The 25,535-nt window shown below is 39.5% G+C and overlaps 1 protein-coding gene across 1 annotated transcript; it reads right to left on the bottom strand.

The window, feature by feature from the left end:
• Positions 1 to 290: 290 nt before the first annotated feature.
• On the bottom strand, positions 291 to 21,799 carry VBP1 (VHL binding protein 1). The gene is made up of 6 exons (XM_003279339.2): positions 21,509 to 21,799; positions 17,772 to 17,896; positions 12,708 to 12,774; positions 11,530 to 11,628; positions 3,732 to 3,870; positions 291 to 1,331 (listed from the first exon to the last, which is right to left on the bottom strand). Exons 1-6 carry the CDS (start codon positions 21,701 to 21,703, stop codon positions 1,261 to 1,263), a joined length of 696 nt encoding a protein of 231 aa, XP_003279387.1. The 5' UTR covers positions 21,704 to 21,799; the 3' UTR covers positions 291 to 1,260.
• Positions 21,800 to 25,535: the final 3,736 nt, after the last annotated feature.

Here is a 25,535-nt window from a genome sequence, read left to right as displayed (position 1 = left end):
GTCATAAGGGCAGAGCCCTCATGATGAGATTAGGGCCATATTAAAGAGGCCCAAGGGAGCTCCTTGCCCCTTCTGCCACGTGAGGGCGCAGTGAAAAGGTGCCGTTTACGAACCAGGACACAGCCCTTACCAGACACCAAATCTGCCAGCACCCTGATCTTGGACTTCCCAGCCTCCAGAACTGGGAGAGATAAATTTCTGCTGTTTATAAGCCCCCCACTCTGTGGTATTCTGTTATAGCAGCCCAAACACAGTAAGACAAAGAGTAACATGAAAAAAGTGCTCTGCCATAGTTTTAGTATCACTGTTTTAATTTCATGAAATACAAGTACAAAACATTGTATAAGTATACTTTTTACTACACGGAGATGAACTAATACATTTATGTTTTTATCAGAATCTGTATCACCCAGCACTGGTCAATGTACTAGTAGCTTTCCACAGGGATTTTTTTTACTATTCCTATAAGGTTTTATCATGAATAAAAAAGCTCACAACTCTTTTCAGCCATTGCAGATTTACATTTATCTTAACATTCCTGTTCTAGATACTTTGGAGAACTGTTAAGAACTACAAAATCACCTTAGGCAGAGTTTTGAATGAGTAATTTTATTTCATGTTGGCCAAGATCTCCCTTATGTTGGCATTGCAAAGACACTGCACTTATCTGAGGTTAGAAAAAATGTTGTCTTAATAGCCCTCTTAATGTGTAGCAAGGCAAATTACCATTTCCTAAAATGTCCAGAATATCATAGTAGACAGTTATTTGTTAAGCAGTAAGTCATGAAACCCCACTTATAGAAGACAATAGCAACAGAGGAGCACTAAGTCCTAAATATACCAAAGAAAAACAAGTTTACAAATATTCAAACTGTCCTCTCTACCTCTAAAATGGTTTAACCACATCAAGTGAGAGTAACATCAGCCAATTAGAAAGGGAAAAAGTAAACTGTGCTAGCGTCTGGCATTCAGCTTCCATAGCATGCCTCACAGTTTTCGGCCATTTCAGCTAAGAGTTTTCTTATGACAGGCAAAAATAATGATTAAAATACCATTAGCTTTGCTGAGAAATGTGAAAAAAAAATCACAATGTCAAAAATATTTGAAACTAATTTTGTCTTTATAAATAAATAAAATGGTGTTTATCTTTTCTTAAAATTCTTGCTGTTAAAACATTCAAAGTTATGTCAACCTGTAAGGATAAAGGGGTATTTAAGATAACATGTTTGGAAAACTGAATCACATTTTTAATTGCCAGCATTATGCTTTGTTCTTGGTAGAGTCATCCTTGTTTCTTCTTTTTACATCCCAATTATAAACCCTGGCCATATCTGCAAGAATTGTCAAAGAAAATGCAAATGCAATTCTAAAGATAATGCATGCAATGACTAAGTATTCACTCCACTCACACAATGAATCATAGACACAGAAATGAAACATACACAAATACTGGTAACAAATAGTATTGTAAGACATCCTGCTATAATGTCAATTGCTAGGAAAATATTATAATTAAACTCTATCAAAACTAAGGACTCAAATCAATTGTTAACCCACTGTTTACTATGGTATTAGTCAACTGTCAACTAGTCAACTATGATATAGTTAACGAATATGTACTAGACACTCCCGATAGTTTTAAAGACAGTCCCTCACCCAAGAAATCTGAAAGATCACTCAACCCATATCCTGCCATGTAATATTTATATTAGTACAATTATCAATAATTTTATCTCTTACCCTCCCTTTGGCTTAACAAGTTTATTAAGCATCTACTGTATTTCTGACTAGGCACTGTACAAATCCCTGAATAAGACAGGTGAAGTCCTTTCCCTTGTGGAGCTTAGACTCCAGTAGAATAGTCAATGTAACAGAGACTGCCCACCCTAGCTCCCTCACTTGTCTGCACACCTTCCTTTCCTACCTTTGCAGTACTAGCAATAACAAATGGCATTTAACTAAGCTTGTAGGACTCATCTTAGAGGATTTCCTCGCTTTTGGCTCCGGTACCCATCTAAGTCACTGGATCCTGTTTTTTCTCACACATTTAATATCTTTTCCTTTCCACAAGCACCACCCGTCCTAGGCCCTCATCATCTCGCAGCTGGATGAAGTTTCCACACTACCCATCAGATGACGATGATCACTGCACTAGGCCCCAACAGGCCTGCCTTCCCTCAGCCAACCATAAACAACTGCCACATGCTGCACACTGGAAAAGAAGAGAAAGTGCAGCTCCTACATTTGAAGAGCTCACGGTTTGGCAAGGTAAAACTAAGCAGTATGTGTTAAGCAAGGACACAGGAAACACCCTGAGGATCAGGAAATGTTCAGGAATGCTCTGATGCTTGAATTGAGATATTTAGGGTAAAAGGGTAAAAAAAAGAGCACATCCTGTAAATATGGGAAAGTCATTCCAGTTAGGAGGAACAAAACGTAGAAATGCAAAGGGTGTGGCACAATTGAGGAGTGTGTACAATAACTGATTGGGGTTATCTGGAACCTGTAATGCACTGGGGAAAGGCAAGAAGAGGTCAGTGGCATGAGGTGAGACAGGCTGGGGGCACTTCACAACAGTGCCTATATGTATATCTTATAAGTAACAAGGAACCGTTGAAATATTGTAACCAGAGGAATAAAAATGAGTGACCTAGTAAATTCATACTAGAGATAGTGGGAAGGACAGATGGAATGAGAGGAACCTAAAAAGCTACTGAGTGCAGGTTTTGGAGTCCCAGAACGAGAACAGTAATGGGCAGAGAGATTCATGAGGGAAATTTGATGTGAATCTGGCAATTGATTTATTATTGGTAGTGAGGAAGACAGAAGTGTGAAAGGTGACTCCCGTGATTTTGTCTTGAGTGACTGTGACAGGAAGTAGGAGGAAAAGACAGGCCAGAGAAGAAAGGCAAAGAGCTTGCCTTCCCCCTTGACCAGAATACCCTACTCCCACCTCTTCTCTCGGCTGATCTTTAAATCCTATGCCGCCTTTAAAAAAGCAGCCTAACTTTTATCTTCTCAACAAAGCCTTCTTTGAACTAACTCCAGCCTACATCTTTCCCAAAGTTTAAATTGCCTTGGTGTTGCATATGTTAATTTACTTATAGTTTGCTATGAATTATCATTCAGCTGTTTTACATGTACAGTTCTAACAGAGAAAGGCACTGCCACTCTTTTCTAAAATTGATTTTCATGCCCCATATGGCTTAGCACAGTTACAGGAACATAGGAGACCCTTAACAAATGCTTGTGAAACTAAACTATTTAACCAGTTATAAAGTTGTCTTGGGAAAATAGTTGGAAGAAAAATACTTATTCACCTATGTGAATTTGCTGTTTCCACATCACATTTCAAAATCACTAATCTATCTACAAACTTATTTAAATCCTAGTTCCAAATATCTTATTTATTATCTTATAAAATCTATAACCTTATATTAGCCTAATAAGGAAATTCTTCCCACTAAAGCAATGTAAGAAAGAATGTGGGAGGTTTTCTGCATTCTAATTTTTTTTTTAGTTCTAGGGTACATGTGCAGGATGTGCAGGTTTGTTACACAGGTAAACGCGTGCCGTGGTGGTTTGCTGCACCTATCAACCCATCACCTAGGTATTAAGCCCAGCATGCATCAGCTATTTTTCCTAATGCTCTCCCTCTGCCCATGAAAGAATGTTTTTTTAAAAAAATCTTTCTCCTTTTTTCCCTTGCTTTTTGTTTTAAGAAAGGATACTGACTTCTGTGGTAGTAAATTGATCTCGAAGAAAGTCAAGGTCTTCCTCAAGGGAATCAAGATTCTTTGTGGCAGTCGATAAATTCTTTTCCAACAATGCCTGAGCTTCATCAATATCATATTCAAGCATTACATTAGCCTGAAGAGAGAAAGTCATGACAATTACTCAATATTTACACAGAGCTTTATAGGTTAGAGTAAGTGTGGGCAAACTACAGCCCTCAGGTCAAATCCAGCCGCTGCCTTTTGTTGTAAGTTAAGTTTCACTGGAGCCCAGCTATTCTCTACTCAGGCTTTCATACCACAATGGCAAAACTGAGTGGTTGAGACAGAGACCATGTGATCTACGAAACCAAAAATATTTACTATTTGACCTTTTACAGAAAGTTTGCTGACCCCTTGGTTAAAGAATATGTTTACATACATTGTATCATTTAATCCTCAACCCTGCTGAGGCCAAAGTTATCTTCTTCACAGTTAAAGAAATGAAGGCTCAGGTTTCCTTGGCTGGCATAGCTAGTGGGTAAATGGGAGAATCAGGATAAGAAATCAGTATGTTTAGATACAAAATCCTATCTTTCTACTACCTCCATCGTGAAACTAAATAGTGTTGTTTGTATCAATTTAAATGAATTCTGAACTTGAGATGTGATATTAATTTAAAATTTTTCAAAGACATTTATTATCATCTATATTTGACCAGGTAAAAAAGACAGCTAGCTTTTACTTGTCCCTTCCTACTACTTCTGACAGATGTTAGGGATTAAGACAAGGTAATGCGCCTGTCATTCTGAAGATCTAGTGTTACTGCCAATATTCAGGGATGCATGTACCCTGGAACTGGGAAGCCATACCTTTTACAGCTTTGAACTCCCCCTATCACCTGACTTACCACTGGGCATTTCCTAAACCACTTTCCTCATCTCACAAATGCAATTTTAAAATTAATCAAAGGATTGTTGTAAGGATTAAACAAGACAACATGAAAGTATTTGGCACAAAGTAAATGCCAAATAAATACTTATTGACTGAATAATCCAATCCGTAATTAGAAAACTGTATTAAAATTCAGATAGGACAAAAATATTCAACATAAGCAAAGACTGAACATAAATAAAACAAGAATCCACAAAGAAAAAAAACCAAAGCAGGGGACCACAAAAATTTCTAAATCCTTCATTTCAACAAAATGTTCCTGAAATGTGACACATGCACATACTACACACACACACACACACACACACACACACACGCACACACACTGGGTAAAATGACACACAAAATGAAATGAAAGGGTACGTTGTATACCTGGGAGAAATTGACCCAAAAGTCCTTTGAGCATCCAGGCAAAAAGAACACATCACTCATAAAGGAAAGAAATCAGTTTGCCATCACACTTTTTGACAGTGATGCTTTACAACAAAAGAAAATGGAGCACTGTATAAGATGCTCAAGGAAATAAAATGTGAGTTTAAGATATTATATCCAGCAAAACTGAATTTCAAGTACAAAGGTCACAGACAAGTTGTCAGCAACATGAGATAACTCAGGGAATATCATTCCCGTAAATCTTAAGGCAATCTACTTATCAGACGAATGAGACTGGGGGGACATCAACATAAAGACTATGATCTGCATTGAATATTTACACGAAGAACAAGAATAAATGAAAGACACGAGAGAGAGAGAGAAAAAGAGAGAGCAAACAGTATATAATGGCTCTGTGCTCCAACAATGTGGGAACAACCTTATAAAGGATGGGTAAGGACAGGAAGAACATATGCAAAAATGTCAGTGGTAACAGTGTTGGGTGGTGTTATTCTAAGAATGCTTTGTGTGTGAATAGTAATGTTGTCTAGCTCAATTCTATCACCCTTGGTATTTCTGAAAACCAGGATTCTTGATATAGAAGAAACGGGGGCTGGGCGTGGTGGCTCACACCTGTAATCCCAGCACTTGGCACGCTGAGATGAGTGGATCACTTGAGGTCAGGAGTTCAAGGCCAGCCTGGCCAACGTGGCGAAACTCCGTCTTTACTAAAAATACAAAAATTAGCTGGGCGTGGTGGTGCATGCCTGTAGTCCCAGCTACTCAGGAGGCTGAGGGAGGAGAATTGCTTGAACCCAGGAGATGGAAGTTGCAGTGACCCAAGATCATGTCACTGTGCTCCAGCCTGGGCGAGAGAGCAAGACTCCGTCTCAAAAAAAAAAAAACAGAGGAATAACTAAAGTGAAAACTCTGTTGTCCTGAATTTGAATTGGAGGTAACAGTATGAAATCATGAAGTACACACATACTAACCTGCACCTTTGTACACAAGTTTATGCAGGTTAGCTATATCCTACTGGTTCTATTTCTCTGGTTGAACCCTGATAACAGATTCGTTCACTTACACTTTGCTTTATGCAGTTTTCTGATTTTTTTGTTTATATTTAATATTATATACATATAGAAAAGTATTCATATCATAAATATGTAGCTTGATGTATTTTCACAAACTTAACACACTCGTGGAACCAGCATCCAGATCAAGGACAGGTTATCACCAACACCCCAAAGCTTCCTTGTGAACACTTCCAGTTACCACCAGCACCCCCACCCCAAAGGTAACCATTAACCTGACTTAGAGCATAGTTTTGCCTGTATTAAAACTTTACATAAACAGAATGACACAGTATATGTGCTCTTTTGTGACTGACTTCTATAGTAGGCAAGAATTATGGCTCCCATAACAGCTGTCTCATTCTAATCTCTGGAATCTGTGACTCTGATGAGATATTTACATCATTTGTCAGATTTGACCTTAATATACAGACTGCCTAGGTAGGCCTAATCTAGTTATATGAGCCCTTAAGAGCAGAGAACTTTTTCTGGCTGGCAGCGGAATGAGAAGTTTGAAAGATCTGAAGTGTAAGAAAGACTAGTCATATCACTGCTTTGAAAATAGAAAGGACTTCTAGAAGCTGAGACTGACTCCTGGACAACAGGCAGCAAGGAAACAGGGACCTCAACCACAGAGAACTGGATTTTGCCAATAACGTGAATAAGGCTGAAATCTAATTCTCCCCCAGAGCTGCTAGTAAGGAGTACAGCCCTGTTGACAATTTAATTCTGGCTTTGTGGGACCCTGAACAGAGGACCCAGCCAAGCCCATCTGGATTTCTGACCTATACAGCTAGGAGATAATGGATATTGTTTTAAGCCTCTGAGTTTGTGGTAATTTGCTATGCAGTTTCTTTCACTCAACCTTGTTTGTGAAAATCACCCTTGCAGTGCTGGCGTGTAGCAGCAGTTCATTCCTCCTCTGTACTGTATAGTATTCCACAGTCTGAACACACCATGATTTACTCATCCATTCGACTGTGATGAACATTTGGGTTGTTTCCAGGTTTTGGTTACTACAGAGTTGATATGAACATTCTTATACCTTTCTTTTAGTTAATATTTATACATTTCTTATATATAGCAAAAGGCAGAAAGAGATCGAGACAGGCATGGAACTGCTATGGCGTAGGCAATGCATATGTTCTGCTTTAACAGATACTGCCAGTTTCCCCAGTGGCTGTGTCCATTTACACCTTCACCAACAGTAAATCAGTGTTCTCACTATTCCATGTCCTACCATCACTTAGTATCACCCTACCATTCCGGTGGGTACACAGTGAGATCACATTGTGCTTTTAATTTGCATTTCCCTGTTTACTAATGAAGTGGGACAACTTTTCATATGTTTATTGGCCATTGGGAGGCCCTCTTTTTGGAAGTCACACACCCATTATCCTGAGGAGTTGCTTATCTTTCCATGTTATCCTTAACAAAAAAGTTTTCTAAAAAATTTAAGTATATAAATATTAGGAAAAAGAAAATGTTTGCAGATTTGGTGAAAGGAGTATATTGTTAAGATAAAATTATAAATATCTGATAAAGTCGATTACATTAAAATTTAAAACTTCTAAGGGGTACCACAAAAGACAAGTGACAGATAAGAAAAAGTATCTGCAATATTAAGAGAAGACTCTGCATCCGAAATACATAACATGTAAAGAAGACCTAAATGTCTATCAAAAAAAAAAGAATCCAACAGAAAAATGGAGCAACAACATAATCAGGAAGGCAAACAGAAGACGAAATACAAATGAGCATTTTGTCATACAAAAACCTGTAAGATGATACTATTTTCACCTATAAAACTAGCAAAAATCTAAAAATGTGAGTGAGATTGTTAATAAAAGGGTATTTTTATATACTGTTGGAGAAAATGAAAATTGGTAGTCTTTTCTGGAGAGCAATTTGATAGTATCCATCAACATGTTAAATGTGCATACTCTCAGACACAACAATTCCGTTTCAAAGCAGCATACAAAAATATGCCTTTGTATACAAGTCTATACGTGCAAAAATATTTACTACAGCACCGCTCACTGTACAAGAAATTTTAAAACAATCTAAACACCCCTTGACTTGGGAATATTATCACATAGCCCTACCACAGAATAGTAAGCCAACAAAACAAAGGAGGCAAACTCTGTGTCTACTCACAAATAAAGACATCTGTGCTGAACAATATACAATATATATCCCATTTTTGTAAAAACAATTAACAAAATTCCCAATATTTAGGTACATACAGATGTACAGACATGATTAAAAATGGGTGCATCTGGGGATGGAGCAGTAGCCTGCTGCTATTTGCTCTTTTAACCATTAGCATGTATGAACTCTGATGAAAAACCAACAAAAATGTCATTTCATTCACCCAAGAAAAATTTTTACTGAGCACTTATTATGTGTCAGGGAACTGGTAAATACACCAGTCAATAACATATCAGGGAATGCTAAGTACTTCGAAGGAAAACAATATAAGATAAACAGTACAAGTGAAACCAAGGAATGCTGACAGACAAATCATAGCAGGTCCCTAGGGGAGCTAACAATTGGAACTGAGAACTCAAAGGATTGAGTGTGAACAATACAGAAGTAGAAATGTGAGGCCACACTGGCAGGTTCCAGGAACAGTTAGGGGGCCACCATGGCTACAGCAAAGCGAGCAAAAGAATGAGCACAAATGAGTGCTGAGAGGGAGTAGTGCTGTCTTGTGGAAAGGACACCTCTGTATTCCACCCTTGGTGACAGGGAAACCAGTGGAGTCTTGAGCAGAAAAGTGGAATGATCTGACATGTTTTAAAAGCATTACTCTGGCAGCTTAAGCAGAGGAAAGAGCTAGAATAAAGTTTCTGAGGCAGGGCCATTCCCAGCATGCTCTAAGTCTGGCAAGAAGTCCAAGTGTGGCCAAGCAAGGAAGTAAGTGAAGAACAGAAAGACTGGACACAGTGGCTCATACCTGTTATCCCAGCACTTTGGGAGGCCAAGGTGGGCAGATCACCTGAGGCCAGGAGTTCGAGATCAACGTGGCCAAAATGGCAAAATGCCGTCTCTACCAAAAAATTTAGCTGGGCATGGTGGCATGTGCCTGTGATCCCAGCTACTCAGGAAGCTGAGGCGCAAGAATCGCTTGAGCCTGGGAGACAGAGGTTGCAGTGAGCTGAGATCACAACACTGTACTCCAGCCTGGGCGACAGAGTGAGACTCTGTCTCAAAAAAAAAAAAGAGAAGTACCAGAGAGTACCAGATGTATAGGAACTTGTCAGCCACTCAAAGAACTTGGACTTTTCCTCGGAATGTGATAAGAAACCATTCAAAGATTTTGGGCAGAATAATGCAATGACCTGATTGAGATTTCAAAGCATTAATCTGACCACTGTGCTAGAAAGGCTTTAGGAATTCCAGCAAAGGCAGAAGCAAGACAGTGAATTAGGGTATTATTATGGGTTAAAGAGTGTCCCCAAAAAAGATACATTTAAGTTTTAACCCCTTATATTCGTGAATGTGACCTTATGTGGAAGTAAGGTATTATGGATTGAATTCTGTCTCCCCAACAAAAAATAAGTTGGACTCCTAACCCTCAGTAGCTCAGAATGTGACTTTATTTGGAGATAGGGTCTTTCAAAAGGAGAAATTTGGACACATGCATGCATACATGTGAAGATGAAGGCGGAGATCACAGTGATGCTTCTACACATCAATATACCAAAGACTGTCCGCAAACACCAAAGCCAAGAGAGAAGGCTAGAACAGATTTTCCCTCACAGTTCTCAGAAGGAATCGACCCTGATTCTGGGGCTCATCACAGACTTCTGGCCTCCAGAACTGTGAGACAGTCCATTTCAGTTGTTAAAGCCACCCAGTTTGTGGTAATTTTATTATCGCACCCCTAAAAACTAATACAGACATTATTCCCAAGGTCCTGGCAAGAGACAAAGGTGGCCTGGACCATGGTAATAGCAGTAAGGATGTGAGAGATAGTTGGCTTCTTGATCTATTCAGAAGAAGGAACCAGTGGGGTTTGCTGAAGGACTGGTTGAGAGATATAAAACAAAGAAGAGTCAAAGAAGACTCAAAGATTTTTGTTCTGAGCAACCGGGCAAAATATTCTGCCATTTACTGAGATGGAGAAGATTGTGGGAAGTGCCAGTCTATGAGTGGTGAAATGAGGATTTAAACATTCAAGAGGAATAAAAGAAGAAAAACATGAAAACAGCAAGAAGAGCTCAGCAAAGAAAATGAAGAGAAAGACAAACAGAATAACAGTTATGAAAGACAGAGTAAAAGCAACAAAACAGAATAACTACAAGGGAAAACACAAAGTCATGGGGAAGCAGCCAGAGGAAATCACGCAGAATGAAACACATCAAATAACTGAATACAGAGAACATGATAGGTACTGAAAACAGATAAAGGAGATCGAACATATGCATATTTATTATTCCCAAAAGACAATAAAAGAAATGGGGCAAAAGTCACATTCAAGTACACAACAGAAATTATCTTTCCTGAAATAGAGTAACACTTGAATTTGTGAATCAAAAGGTCATGCAATTTCTACAAAAAAACTGAATACAGTAAATCATTCAATCCTTAAACACTCAGGTGTAGTTGCTATGCTTCAAAGTTATTTTTTAAAAAGCCTTAGTGATAAATACTGAATCCTTCCTTTTAAATACAGAACTAAGTGTAGGAATTATGATTGTATAGTGAAATATAAATGTTGTACAAACTTTGAGCAAACCTCCTTGGGCTAATCTAGAGTGCCTCTCCAGAGTGATCCTACAGGACAGGTGCTAGGGGAAATCCTCCCAGTAGGACAGCTGGTAGAAGTACACTCGGCTTGCTACTTTGTATGAGAACTCGCCTGAGGTAACAAGATCCATGGACAGGTAGCTGGATAGTCAGAGGACTGAGAAGAGCAAGATAGGTAAATCACAGACAAGCTCAGTGAAATCTAAAACTGAAATACATGGTTTTAAAAAATAAACTCTAACCTCAAGCTTTTTGCAATACTCTTTTTCCCCTTAAATTTAAAGGGATCTTTCTAGAATTATTAAACTCTTATGGGAAGAAGCGTTTATCCAAAGTTCAGCAGTACCTTCTATTTTACTTCTATTGCTCTTCCTCCATTATATTTAAGAGAGATAAAGCATTAACTGGAAGAGAAGCGGGGTTTGTTTGATCAGTTTTATCTTGATTGGGAGAGACTTCAGTATGTTTTTGCTGCGATCTTCATCGCACTTCTGATTCTAGTCAGTTTCTAATATGAACCACTTGAACTCTGTCCCTTTGTCCCTTCCACAATCAAAAGGAGATGAACACTTTATACATCTCGAGCAATACTATTAAAATACTAGCAAATACTAGCAAATATATTTACAAATATATCAGCTGTGGCTAGAACATTTACTCACCCCCAACCACAGACACACTTTATCGGTAGGAGGAACTGAAGCTTTGCAATACAGGTTATCTGCCAGCAAGAATCTGGTCTCCATTGAGTTGGTGGACTCCTTCAAGACAAAAAAAAAATGACAGTACCATAAACAGGCCAGTTTGATACCAAGGTTATAAAGGAGAGACTGCACAGTTGAACCTAGGACATTTAAAACAGTACCATCGTGCAGGCTAACTGTAGTGCTAAAACAAATGAATGCTAGACCCAGGTGGCTGGGTATGGACTCTGGCTCAGCTACTCACTAGCTGTACAAATCTGGCATCTCACTTAACTTCTGTATCTCAGGTTCTTCATCTGTAAAATGAGGATTATAACAGTCCCTACACCTATGAAGTCAGTGGTAAGCACTGAGCATACACATACACACACACACACCCCCGAGTGCCTGACATACGGAGAAAGCATTATTATAAGAATTAGCCATTCTTCTATTATTTCATTGGTGCTTCATGCCCAATCAGTTGCTGAAGTCTTACAAAGTTCACCACATATTAAAATGTACTAGAAATAGTTATTCTACCAGTCAAGCAAAATCATAAGCATACACACAATCTTTTAAATACAATATGCTTACAAGATTTAATCTTTACAACCTGTTTTTATTTAATGAATACTGGATTAAGACTTAGAAGACTCTCAAATTTAGTTCTGCCAGTAACTAACTACATAGACAATGGTCAAGTATAACCTCTCCGTAACCATTTCCTCAACTATGAAATGAGAACCTGAAACAGATGATCTCTAAGATTCTTTCCAGCTCTATAAATCTTGGACTAATTCCTTATTCTTAGAGAGAAAGACAACAACAAAGAAAAAACCCTAGATGCTGCTAGCACAGAATAAGACATTTTCTTTGTACACCTACAACAATTTCAAATTGCATTTAAGTTTCACAAGCACTAAAGATAAGCAAAGCAATCCAAGTGTGGGCCCTAGAATTAAACTCGACTTTTGGGGGAAGGCCACAAAGCCACATTTGCTACAGAAGCACATCATAACATTACTGTATGTGCTTAAGAAGGCAGACTGGATTCCACAGCACAGATCAAATATCAGTGACCAAAGAGTCAAAGAAGACGAGTTTCTGCTGACATATCCTAGTTTGCTCATATTTACAAACAAAAATGCACTTACTTTTTTCTTCTGCATGTATTTTAGAATTTCCAAAGTCTGTTTAATTTCAGGAATCTGACCTTTTAGCCTGTGAACAAGAAAAAGACTAACTTAGTATTTTGCAAGCAAAAATAAACAACAGGACATGGTCTTACTAACTTTGCATTTTCTACTAATGTGTTCTTGAGGGCTATTTATAGATATAAAATGCTTAAGATATTTTTAGATATGAGATGAAATATTTAAGATATATTTATAAAAATAAAATATTTAATGAAATATTTACCTAAAGAAAATATATTTAATAAAATATTCATAAAATATTTAAAGTATAAATACTTAATAAAAATATTTAAGATATACTAGCGAATGTTTATGGAATGCCTATTCCATGAAGACAAAGCTCTGTTCTATTATGTCAAATACCCCATTGTTATTTAATATTTCTAGAGTAGACTATATTCCAGAGGTGATTCATAGGTTCTGCACTTGACTAGAATGACATTTTAAATAGATTAATTTTAAAACTAATTTTAAAAATAACATGGATTCAAAAGTTACATTCTAAAATAGAAGACACCAATCCCCTATCCAGTGATGCACATAGCTACTCCTGGTGTGTGCAGTCAGTATACACACATGTACATCGCAGTCAGCTAAATGCCAGGCAAAGCACAGTGACACCTTCTCAGTATGTGCACTTGTCACACTGTGAAAAATGTACACCATCATCTGAATGCCAAACACACCACATTATGATACAGTATAATTTAGTGATTCTAAGCTTTGGGTATTTCTTCCTTAACTTTTATGTTGATAAATGCTCTTGTTTTCAAATGAGGTAACAATTGTTCTTAAAATTATAAATGGATCACTGATTTAAACACAAGAAATTAAGTTCTAGGGTCTCTGTCAAATGTAATTTCTAGCAAAACAGACTAAGGATATAAAAACAAAGCTCTGGTTCTTTCGAGGTAAATGTACTAAATATTATTAGAGACCAACACAACAATGAAAACGAACATACTCCTTATGTTGTATGTGTATCACATATGAACATATCATACAAAAATAAGCACACTCGCGCAATCTATGGCATCCAGATTGAATTGTAGTGAAACAATGAATGCTAAGTATTTCTATTCACTGGACTGTATTATCAAATGATAAACATAAGGAGTATGTTCAGATCAAGATTTTTTGGTCATGTAATGATGTTGCCCAGGCTGGAGTGCAATGGCGTGATCTCGGCTCACCACAACCCCCGCCTTCTGGGTTCAAGCGATTCTCCTGCCTCAGCTTCCCGAGTAGCTGGGATTACAGGCATGCACCACCACGCCCAGCTGATTTTGTATTTTTAGTAGAGATGGGGTTTCTCCATGTTGATCAGGCTGGTCTTGAACTCCCGACATCAGGTGATCCACCCGCCTCGGCCTCCCAAAGTGCTGGGATTACAGGCGTGAGCCACCGCGCCCGGCTGGGGTTTGCGTTTTAAACTCAATCAAGATCCTAAGATTTGTTCTTTCATTTTCACTGCTGTGTACTATTCCATTACAAATATAACAAACACAACTTCTTTATCTACTCTTCTGTCAAAGGGCACTTCTGCCAGCTCCAGGTCATTGTTACTGTAACAACAATGGAAACCTCCAGGTCCTAGGAGGGGCTAAAGCAGTGAAAGGGGAGACAGCAACTTAGAAGGAAAGTGAATCAAGCCTTCAAAAGAGGAATAAAGCTAAAAGAAAATGTTCTAGCTGTGTTCCTTTTCTCCCTCTGAACTGCCCCCAGGGAGTCACATTACCTACCTCATCACTGCTACAGGGCAGAAAAATGGCAGAATTGGCTAGTGGCAGGGGGAGGGCCAAGTTGGGAAGCTGAGAATTACAAGTACTAGTCCCCAGCAGCCCACCTCTCCCGACTCCCTTTCCCTCCTGTGATGATAATGAAGACAGCAGAAATGGAAAGAATCCCCCAGAGGTGGAATTACCTGACTGGGGAGAAGTATGTATCTGATGGCTATGCCCTTAGACTGGGATACCAGCAGCATTCCTCCCACCCCTACCCACCAGGAGTGACTTAAATTACCCCCACCTCCACATACATTACTGGCCAAAGTAGCTGATATCCCTGAGGGAATCTAAGCTGACAGGGAAAAGACATTATAATTTGATCAGCATAATAAATAAAGACAATAAATTCAACAACCTCTACCATATGAAACAAAATTAACAAATACCAAAAGATAAAACCATACATTAAATACTTAAAGATACCACAAAGAGAAAAGAAAGCATACTGGTAATATGAAGAAGAACCAACCAGAACTACCAGGTATAAAAATCGTTAACAGCTGAAACAAAGAACTCATGGCTATCCATCTAATTGCCAAAAGATAAATGACAAAGACATTTATCTTCCACACAGGTGGAAGAATTGCTTGAACCCAGGAGGTCAAGGCTGCAGTAAGCTGTGATCACACCACTGCACTCTGGCCTGGGCAACAGAGAGAAAGCCTGTCTCAAAAAAATAACCAGCCCACTATTAAAATAGGTAAAACTCAAGAAAATTTTCCTAACTCACTATCTCCAATTCTACCATTCTCTTTTAAAACACTAGACAAACACTGTTCTCATCCAGAACACCAACATTCACTGATGTTTCCTAAGTGCTTCGAATTTTTACCCCTTCTCCCCACATTTAGGCCTAGACCGTATGTTAAGCTAGAGTGAGTATCCTGCTATATACCACAGTTGTAGTGTTACCAATATAACTTTTTGTTTGTTTGTTTTTGTCTATCAATCATTAATTTACTAGTTAGAAGAGCAATGTAAGTTTGATACACAAATTTCCCCCTCTCCCAGGACTTGGTCCCAAGGCCCATTTTCTTTTCCTTTTTTTTTTTTTTTTTTCCTTTCTTGAGACAGGGTATCATCACTCTGTTGCCCAGGCTGGAGTGCAGTGGCACACTCACAGCTGACTGCAGCCTCAACCTCCCTGGCTTAAGCCATACTCTCACCTCAGCTTCCCTAGTAGCTGGAACTGCAGGTATGCACCACCACACCTAGCTAATTTTTGTAGATACAGGGTTTTGCCACATTGCCCACACTGGTCTTGAACTCCTGGGCTCAAGCGATCCGCCCACCTCGGCCTCCCAAAGTGTTGGGATTACAGGCATGAACCACTGCACCCCGCCCCAAGGCACATTTTCTTCTCTATCTGTAACCTCCCTGTAGGTGATCTCAAATGCAATGGCTTTATTTTTCTTTTTCAAATAAACTTTTACTATCACAAAAGCAGTACATGTACATTGTAAAAAATTAAGAAAACAGATAAGCAAAAACAAGAAAAATGCCATATTCTAACTACCCAGAGATTACCACTGTTAATATGTCTTTAGTGTGGATTTCTCCAGATATTCCTGTGCATATATACATTTTTTTCCAAAACGAGAGCATACTGTTCTTAATGTTTTCTATCTTGCTTCTGTCCATTAACACTCTCCATCTTTCCATGTCAATGACTTTTCATCTCATCTAATACTCAGTACATATTCAACTTTGTACAACTGTCACCAAAATCAAATGAGAAAATGTATCTCCAAACTTCTGTACCTTTGCATAAATGGTGCCTTATGCCCAGACTGCCCCTTCCTCACTTTAGTCTGCCTCCAAACTCACAACTAATCTTTGAAATTCTATACAGCTATCTGTTCCTCTTAGAAGCTTCCTCTGAACCTCCTTGGCCCCTCCAGGTTAATGACGTGCTTTGGTACAAAGTAATGAGTTACCATCCCCTGTACCTCTACTGTTCTACTTTGTGTGCTAATTTTATTTATATACCTATAATTTCCCCCAAACTGTGTCCCTGGTTTTTTGTGTGGTTTGTTTGCTTTTTAGACTGGGTCTCGCACTTTTGCCGAGGCTGGAGTACAGAGGCATGATCACATCTCACTGCAGCCTCAACGTCCTGGGTTCAGGCGACCCTCCCACCTCAGCCTCTAGAGTAGCTGTGACTACAGGTTTATGCCACCATACCCAGCTAATTATTACTATTATTATTTTTGAGATGGAGTCTCACTCTGTCGCCCAGGTTGGAGTGCAGTGGCACAATCTCAACTCACTACAACCTCTGCCTCCCAGGCTCAAGCAATTCTCCCGACTCAGCCTCCCGAGTAGCTGGGATTACAAGCACGTGCCGCCACATCTGGCCAATTTATTTGTATTTTAGTAGAGACGGGGTTTCACCATGTTGCCCAGGGTGGTTTCAAACTCCTGAGCTCAGGCAATCCGCCCACCTCAGCCTCCCAAAGTGCTGGGATTACAGGTGCGAGCCGCCGGGCCCGGCCTGATTATTTTTTAATTATTTGTAGAGACGGGGTCTCCCTATGTTGCCCAGGCTAGTCTTGAACTCCTGGACTCAAGTGATCCTCCCACCTCAGCCTCCCAAAGTGCTGGAATTACAGGTTTGGGCCACCATGCCCAGTCCTGTGTCCTTGTTGAAAGCAGATACTGGATGTTATTTCACCCAAAACAGTACGTGGCATCTAGCTGGCATTCCATAAATATTTATCTTACAGAAGAATGCTGGCACATGCACAAAACAGAGATCTGTAAATATTTATTACAATGAATTGACTTTGTAAGCTATATAAAATAATGTAGGGAAATAAAGAGTTGAGAGTACAGATACCTTTTTTCCTATGCCTATTAGTTATGAAATCTTGGGATTTCATAACTAATTAAGTCTTATGCCCAGACTCTGTGGGTCTCTAATCTCCCTTGCAAAATTAGAAGGAAGAAGTAGACATATAAGACGTTATGATTTTGAAAGCTTTGGAATACAGTCCTTAACAACCATTCTATTAAGGTTTCAAAACCACATTTAGACTGGCAATACCAAGTGTTGGCAAGGATATGGAACAACTGGAACTCTTCTACATTGCTGGTGGAAATTTCGTATGGTACAGCCACCTTGGAGGACTGAACACTTGACATCTGAATATTTTATTATATGTAAATTATATCTCAATTTTTTAAAAGTTCAAGCCATATAAGATTTTCAAAACTTAGAAATTTTTACACTTACCTTCTTTTCTTTTGAGCAAGGTTGAGTTCCATAAACTTATACTTCTGGTACTGTTCATCCAGCTTCTTTAATACAGTATCTGCAGTCTCATTCCCAGGCTGTTTCATGAAGGAATCTACATCTTCCTTTAATATCAAAAATAATACTTTACAAATTTTAAAATTCATGCCACTCAGATTTTTTGACTGCTTTGTTTTTAAAACATAAAAGAAAAAAAAGCTTTTTCTCCAAAGGTTTGTTTTTAACTAAAAGTACAGGTTAAGCATCCTTATCTAAAATGCTTGGGACCAGAATTGTTTTGGATTTTAGATTTTTTTTTTTATTTTGGAATATTTACATTATACCAGTTAAGCATCCCCAATCCAAAAATCCAAAGTCCAAAATGCTCCAATGAGCATTTCCTTTGAGCATTATATTGGTGTTCAAAAAGTTTTGGATTTTAGAGCATTCTGGATTTCAGATTTTCAGATTTAGGATGCTCAACCTGTAGTTATAAAAAGTTAGAGACAATTTCAGACGGTACATATATATTATATAGCTAATTTATTCTCTCACTTTCCTCTTCATTTTTTATTCAAAAATAGGAAAAGAAGAATGATCTTGCCCACCACTTTATGCATTTCCCATGCATCCCTAGTAGTAAATATGAAAATATTAACAATCAAATACATTGCCTATTCATGCATCCTATTCACAAAATGATTTTACAGGTTGTATGTCAAGATTATCAATTTTATTACTTATTTTTAATTCAACAAGTTTTGCCATAGAAATCATACTAAATATGGTTACTGGGTTCCCAAGGCAATCCACAAATGCTTCCTTCAGTATCAAATAACTGAAACAAAGTAAACCTAAAAGGCAAACAGAATAATCTTTTGTAACAGGAATAACTGATCAAAAGAAAAGCAGTAAAACTGATGTTGAAATATTTTTTATACCACATGCTGATCCTTGAAGAAAGGCTAGTTAATTAGATAAGGATCAGAAACAAGATGAAAATATATGGAAACTTAAAAGAGATGCTACAAGAGCCGTCTAGTACTTTACAGAACTCTAGTTCTTTATTATAAGTAACTTCAATTATCTTATAGCTTCTAAGATCTTCACATCATTATTCTTATCCATATTTACTAGCTACCAGAGAATATCTTAGCTGAAACAAGGAAGAAAAAGGAAGAGAAACACAGCAAGGGAGTGAACTATGAAGCCATCAAACTAGACAGTAAAGGAAATTGAAAAGGTGAGGCTGAGAGTTAATGGCTGAGTTCTGTATGTAAAAGAGAGATGCCATCTTCCTAGAAGGGTCACTGCAGGGAAGAGAAAGAAGTGTAAGTTTCTGGCACATGATACATGTTATTAGGTGCTGGAGTTTAGCAAGAATTAACTACAGCAGCATAGGCTGTGGTTAAGAGACAGGAGGTGCCTGGTTTGAATCCCGGCTTCGCCACTCATTAGATGAGTTGACCTTAGGGAAGTTATTTAACCTCTCTTTGCCTCAATTTCCTCATCATCTGTACAAGTACCTTTTCGTCACCAGGGATTAAATGAGTTAGCATATGTGAAACGCTTATAAGAGTACGTGACACCTATCTATAGCATAATGTGCCATAGGGACACAAAGTGCCAGGGATTTTGTTTTGGGGTAAAGGTCAGAGAAAACTACAGGGAGATGATATCTGAACTAGATGTGGAAAGATGAAGAGGTCATGAAATGGGCAATGGTGAAACAACAATTCAAGCACAGAAAGAAAACAAATTACTACCTCAGTGGGGTTGGGGAATGGACTGGGTCTGACTTCTAACCACTATGGTATATTGCTTCCTATCATCATGAACATTAATACCTATTCGACACCTACCACACTGCAATACTGCAAGCATGTTCTCTGGTTCCCATAACAACTCTCTAAGTATTGTCATCCCTATTGCAGTTAAAGAAACTCAGGCTCAAAGTGGTAAAATAATATGCTTAAGGTTAAGCAGCAACTGGGAAGCAGAGCCAGGATTCAAACCCTGGTCTATTTAGAAGCCAATAATCTTTCTACAACACCATGTCACTTCAATTATTAATAGTTTGGAAACAGAAACAGTTATATAAAATTTGGGTTGCTTATTACATTATGTTGGTAGAAATTTTAAGGTCTAGAAAAAAATAACCACGACACTGTAGGGAAAAAGCATTTCAAGACATTATAAAGCCCTCAGATAAAGTGTCTCCTCCCGAGTTAGATTTCAGACGCCATCTATAGCTGAGCACTATGAATGTAACATTTAAGGCACTATGGAAATTCAATTAGACACTTAGTTTGAGCTTATACTACGTGTCAGGCACTATGCTATGACCAGGAGAAGTGGGGCGATTCATGAGAACTACCTCATCTCCTCCCAGTAGCAGAGCACGAGGGGTAAGCTGCCGGTGTGGACCTCCACGGATTGCCCAAGTTCAAATCCTGGATACCTCACTTACATCCTGTGTGGCCTGGGGCAAGTTACTCAAGTTTTATCATCTAAAAAACGGGCATAACAGTAGCTACCACCTCGAGTTTTGTAAAATCATTAAGAAAGTGCCTGGCACTCAACAAATTTTATTCCTTGTTATGATTAGATAATAGATCAATGTAGAGAAATAAATGACACAGCTCATAAAAACACAAAATAACCAATTACGAAATTGAATCAGCAAATGCGAATATACAATATCAATTCAATCAGCAAATGCGAATATACAATATCAAGTGTGGTATAAAGAAATGAGTCTTTAGAAGGATATAAGACGTGGTTAGTAAAAAAGGCAGAGGTAAGGTAAGGTACAAACCAAAAGATTGAGAAACTTCCATGAAGCTTTTATAGTAGCTAAGTGAGGACAGACAGATGACCTGGCCTGGAGGGCCAGTCAGATGTTTTCTCTCATTAGTCAAATAGTTTTCAACTACCATTTCTAAATTAAATACATAAAATAACATTTTTAAAAAGCCACCCAGAACAGGCAGCGCCCTCCAGAACGGCCTGTGGAGCGACCCGATCCCCTCTAGGACACTAGCGAACCTGAGACCTAGCGCCATCACAAGGGTTCAGCCTCCCCTCTCAACAATTCATTCTCCACTAAGTTGTTAGAATGATGTAGTTAAAACGAAAGGCCTTCTGATGACAGCCCGTTGCCTACTGGAAAAACCTCAATTCCTTAGCAAGACACAGAAGGATTTTACACTCTCACCCTATCATCCTACTTTCCCATCGGTCTTTTCTTCCATTTCCCCAGAGGCAACATTCCCGAGACCACTGCATTCCTTCAACAGACAAAGTGATATTCCCCGTTTTCACATCTTAGCACTGGCTGTTCTGCCTATTCATCGTACTGTCTCTCCAGCATCCATGCTGAGTCGAGAGCTCCTCACCACCTCCCCTTTTCCAACCAGCAGGGGGGCGAAAACCGGCGGCAGCCCGGAGGTCCCTCAGGCCGCCCTGCCCTGCTACCCGCCGCCCCTCGCCCCTCGCCCCTCGCCCCGGCGCCGCACCCCGTTCTCTTCTAGGGCCTTCTCGAGCAACGTTTCTTCCGGGCGGGCCCCCAGCAGAGCTCAATCTGTCCAGGTGCGAGGGGTGAGAGCAGACCGAGCGCCCCCTCCCTGAACACTTAGCTCAGCTCCTTCCAACAGTCGAGGCCTGTGTGGGAGCCGGGAAGAAAGGGGCAGTCCAAGGCCTCAAGCCAAGATGCCAGGGAACAGCGTGCCTCTTACCACAAACACGGCCTCAGGAATCCCCAGGTGGAGCCGCCGCCCATTCCCTGTGGCCATTTCTCCTTTGCCACAACTGTCCTTAACGGCCGCCATCTTGGGGATGCGAGCGCGCGACTGCCTTCCGGGCCGCCGGCCCCCGGGATTCCGTGATTGGCTTGTTGGCACTTGCAGGCCCGCCTCTCCATGCACACTCATTGGTGCGCAGGGAGGGTCCCCCACAAGCCCCCGTTCTCCTTTGGCCGAAAGTAGCCCAACCTGTAGGTGCTGATTGGCTGCGCTCAAGTAAGTGACAAGCGTGGAAGGGCCGCGGAAGAGAAGCTGGAGCAACAGGAAAAATCCATACGTCCTCCTGGGAAAAGGGGTCTTGAGAGTGAGCGGTGCTAAAGCCCTAGGAATAGGGACCTAGCCTGACCCCACCCCGACCCTAGAACTGGCAGCAGCCTTCACGATGGCCTCTGGAGCGACCCAATCCCCCTCTCGGATGCTAGCGAACCTGGGACCTAGCGCCATCACGAGAGTTCAGCTTCTGTGCCTTTCTGGTCTCACCATCCCAGGGAGCTTCCTGCGCCTTGAAGGGAACTTACTTTGTGTCTGTTTCAGAGTGGTCACTGGCCTCATTCTAATAAATACCCTGCCTGTCGCACCAGCCTTTCCTGAAAGCCAGCTTTGATCAGAATGTCTTCTCTCCAGCTCAAACGTTTCCAAAACTCCATAGTCTACATACAAAATCCTAAGAACTCCACCTAGGCTTCTAGGCCCATGGACTTACCCAATGTCATCCTACACTACAACCCTTTAAAAGCACATGTGTCATACAGAACCAAGTAATTATTCTTCGGGCTCTTTTCTGTCCTTTATTTCACTGGAGTGTTTCCCAGTGAGGCAGTGCTTCATCTACTTGCACAAATTCTACCATAAGCCTAAGAATTATGCAATGGGAAAGTAAGTCTCTCTTCTCAGAGGCAATCACTGTTACCGGTTTATCTCCACAGATAATGTACGATCAAGCATATAGACATAGATATGTCTTTATATATAATATGAGGAAGAAATTGGTATCATCATATTGTGAATGAGGAAACTAAAGCTCAGTGAACCTGTACAGCTCCTCCAAAATCCTACAACTACCTAGTAGTGAAGCCGGAATTCCAAACTAGTTCTCCAGTGGCTTCTATGCGATTTGGCTTGGGAGGATGAAGACATGTTAGCTAACCATGACTCTGACCTTTTCTGGTCAGCAGCTTTGTAAGATAATGTCTCTGTTCCTGGAGAGAACAGAGAAAAGTATATGGGAACTCTGTTCCTCACCACTGTCCCCCACCTCAATGCCTTCCAAAAAAATTTTGTTTTTGAAAAGTAGGTAACGTTTCTACAGAAAAACATTGAGATATCAGACACACATGCAAATTTTGTTCAACTTCACTCATCCCTATCTATATTAATCATTGTTAGAACTAATCAAGGACTTACTTCAAACTTTAGGAATATTTCTCCAAATTATCACTAATTTTAATTTGGAATAAATCCCTCTAAGAGATATATTATTTGACACTTCAGGCCAGGTTTTTCTTTTGGAGCCAAAAGCCTTATCAGCTTATCACTCGTGTTTTACTCCCTTATAGGTACAAACAGAAGAGTCCCTTATTTATACTGCTGAATATATTTCCTTTCTAGTCCAGCTAATTTTTGTATTTTTGTTAGAGACGGTGTTTCGCCTCGTTGGCCAGGCTGGTCTGAACTCATGACCTCAAGTGATCCGCCCACCTTGGCCTTCCAAAGTGCTGGGATTACAGGTGTGAGCCATCGTGCCTGGCCACTCTTGAGTTCTATAAAACATGTTTGATGGTTGATAACAAAAAGTGTAAGATTGTCTGCATGGTTTTTCGATGTATGTAGATGTAATCTATAGACAACTATAACATAAAGGGAAGAAGGTAAGCTGGACCCATATGGTGTTAATGTTTCTACATTACAACTGAAGTGGTCAAATATTGATTCTAAACTCACTGTGAAATGTGTTTGGTAATTGCCAGAGTAAGCACTAAAGGAAACTACACGAAGATATAATTCAAATCACAATATATAAATTAAAATGGGATACTAAAAAATGTTGTGGGCTTCCCCAGTTCCCCCAACTTTCTTTCCGAGTCTTGACAGAAAATTACAGAGTGACTTGATCACTTTGTGACCCAGCCCACTCCAGGTTTTTGCCAGGAGGCCTGAACAAAAACTGAGGCCTTGACCATTCCCAGGTGCTAATAAAGGCATCTAGCTTGTTACCCAAAACACTGAAAAAAAAAACTGGCCCCACAATTGAGCCAAATTTCTTAAACCTTAATAAAAACTCCATCCCCTGCCCCTGTATCTGCAGACATACCAGTCCATGCTTTGGACTGATCACCCTGGCACTTAGTGCATCTTTCTTTGGAATCACAAACAGCCCCATCTCAGGACGGTTTGGGGCACTCCATTGTGGGAACTCCTCTGCTCCTGCTTTTGAGGTGACTCCAGTCACAGGTCCTGTGGGACAAAACAAATGTTCAAAGAACCCAGAAGGCAGGAAAGAGGAAACAGAGGAACAACAACAAAAATAGAGGGGATAAACAGAAAATAATAAAATGGTAGACCTAAATACAAACATCAATAATGAAATTAAGTGCAATCGCTCTAAATACACCAAATAAAAGACAGAGGTTTTTAGAATGGATTTTTAAAACAACCCAACTCTACACTGTAGACGAGAGACTCACTTCAAATACAATGATATAGGCAACTTAAAACTAAAAGAATGGAGAGAAGATATAATACACAAACACTATTCAAAAGAAAGCTGTTACATTAATATCAAAGTAGACTTCAGAGCAAAGAAAATTGCCAGGAATAAAGGGGAACATTACTTATTGGTAAAAGGATCAATCCACCAAGAATACATAATAATCCTAAATGTGTATACACCAAATAACAGAGTTTCAAATTCTATGAAGCAAAAACTGACCAGACTGAAAGGAGAAATGAACAAATCCACAATCACTGAGGACTTAATACTCTACTCTGATGTCTAGACAGAAGGACTTTGCAGAAATCAGCAAAGATGCAATCAACCTACAGGATCTAATTAACGTTTACATAACATTTCACCCAACAATAGCAGAATATAATTGTTTTCAAGTGCCCATGGACTGTTCACAAAAACAGACCATCCCTTGTGTCATAAATCAAAACTTGGCAATTTAAAATAATTTAAAGTATACAAAATATTCTCTCTGACCACAAATGAATTAAACTAGAAATCAGTAACAGAAAGATAACAAGAAAATTTTCCAACACTTAGAAATTCCACAACACGGCCTGGCGTGGTGGCTCACACCTGTAATCCCAGCACTTTGGGAGGCCAAGGAAGGTGGATCACCTGAGGTCAAGAGTTCGAGACCAGCCTGGCCAACATGGTGAAACCCCATCTTCACTAAAAATACAAAAACTAGCCAGGCATGGTGCCGGGCACCTGTAATCCCAGCTACTTGGAGGCTGAGGCAGGAGAATTGCTTGAGCCCGGGAGGCAGAGGTTGCAGTGAGCTGAGATCACACCATTGCACTCCAGCCTGGGTGACAAGAGCAAAACTCCGTCTCAAAAAAAAAAAAAAAAGAAAAGAAAAATTACACAACACATGTCTAAATAATGGGTCAAAGAGAAATTAGGAAATATTTTGAACTGAGTGAAAATGAAAATATAACATAATAAAATGTTTGGTTTATATCTAAAGCAGGGCTTAGAGGGCATTTTATAGAATTAAACACTTGTATTAGAAAAATATCAACTCGATAATCTAAATTTCCACCCCAAGAAACTAGAAAAAGAAGAGCAAAGCAAACCCAGATAAAGCAGAAGAAAGGAAACAACAAAGACTAGAAATCGATAAAATTGAAAACAAAAAAATCAATAGAGAAAATTCACTGAAACTAAAATTTATAATCCTTGTATTAGTCTGTTCTCATGCTGCTGATAAAGACATACCCGAGACTGGGTATT

This window comes from Nomascus leucogenys, chromosome X (assembly GCF_006542625.1).
Source record: "Nomascus leucogenys isolate Asia chromosome X, Asia_NLE_v1, whole genome shotgun sequence".
Taxonomy (NCBI): domain Eukaryota; kingdom Metazoa; phylum Chordata; class Mammalia; order Primates; family Hylobatidae; genus Nomascus; species Nomascus leucogenys.
This window is presented reverse-complemented; position numbering and strand designations above follow the sequence as displayed.

What these genes read in the sequence shown, in the direction of transcription:
- VBP1 (XM_003279339.2), bottom strand. Translation starts at nt 21,703, where the DNA reads ATGAGTGTGCATGGAGAGGCGGGCCTGCAAGTGCCAACAAGCCAATCA. An exon ending in CTTGCTCAAAAGAAAAGAAG is followed by an intron (nt 12,775 to 17,771) that starts GTAAGTGTAAAA and finishes TCTTGTTCACAG; the next exon opens with GCTAAAAGGTCAGATTCCTG. An exon ending in AAGTGTGTCTGTGGTTGGGG is followed by an intron (nt 3,871 to 11,529) that starts GTGAGTAAATGT and finishes TTCTCTCTTCAG; the next exon opens with GCTAATGTAATGCTTGAATA.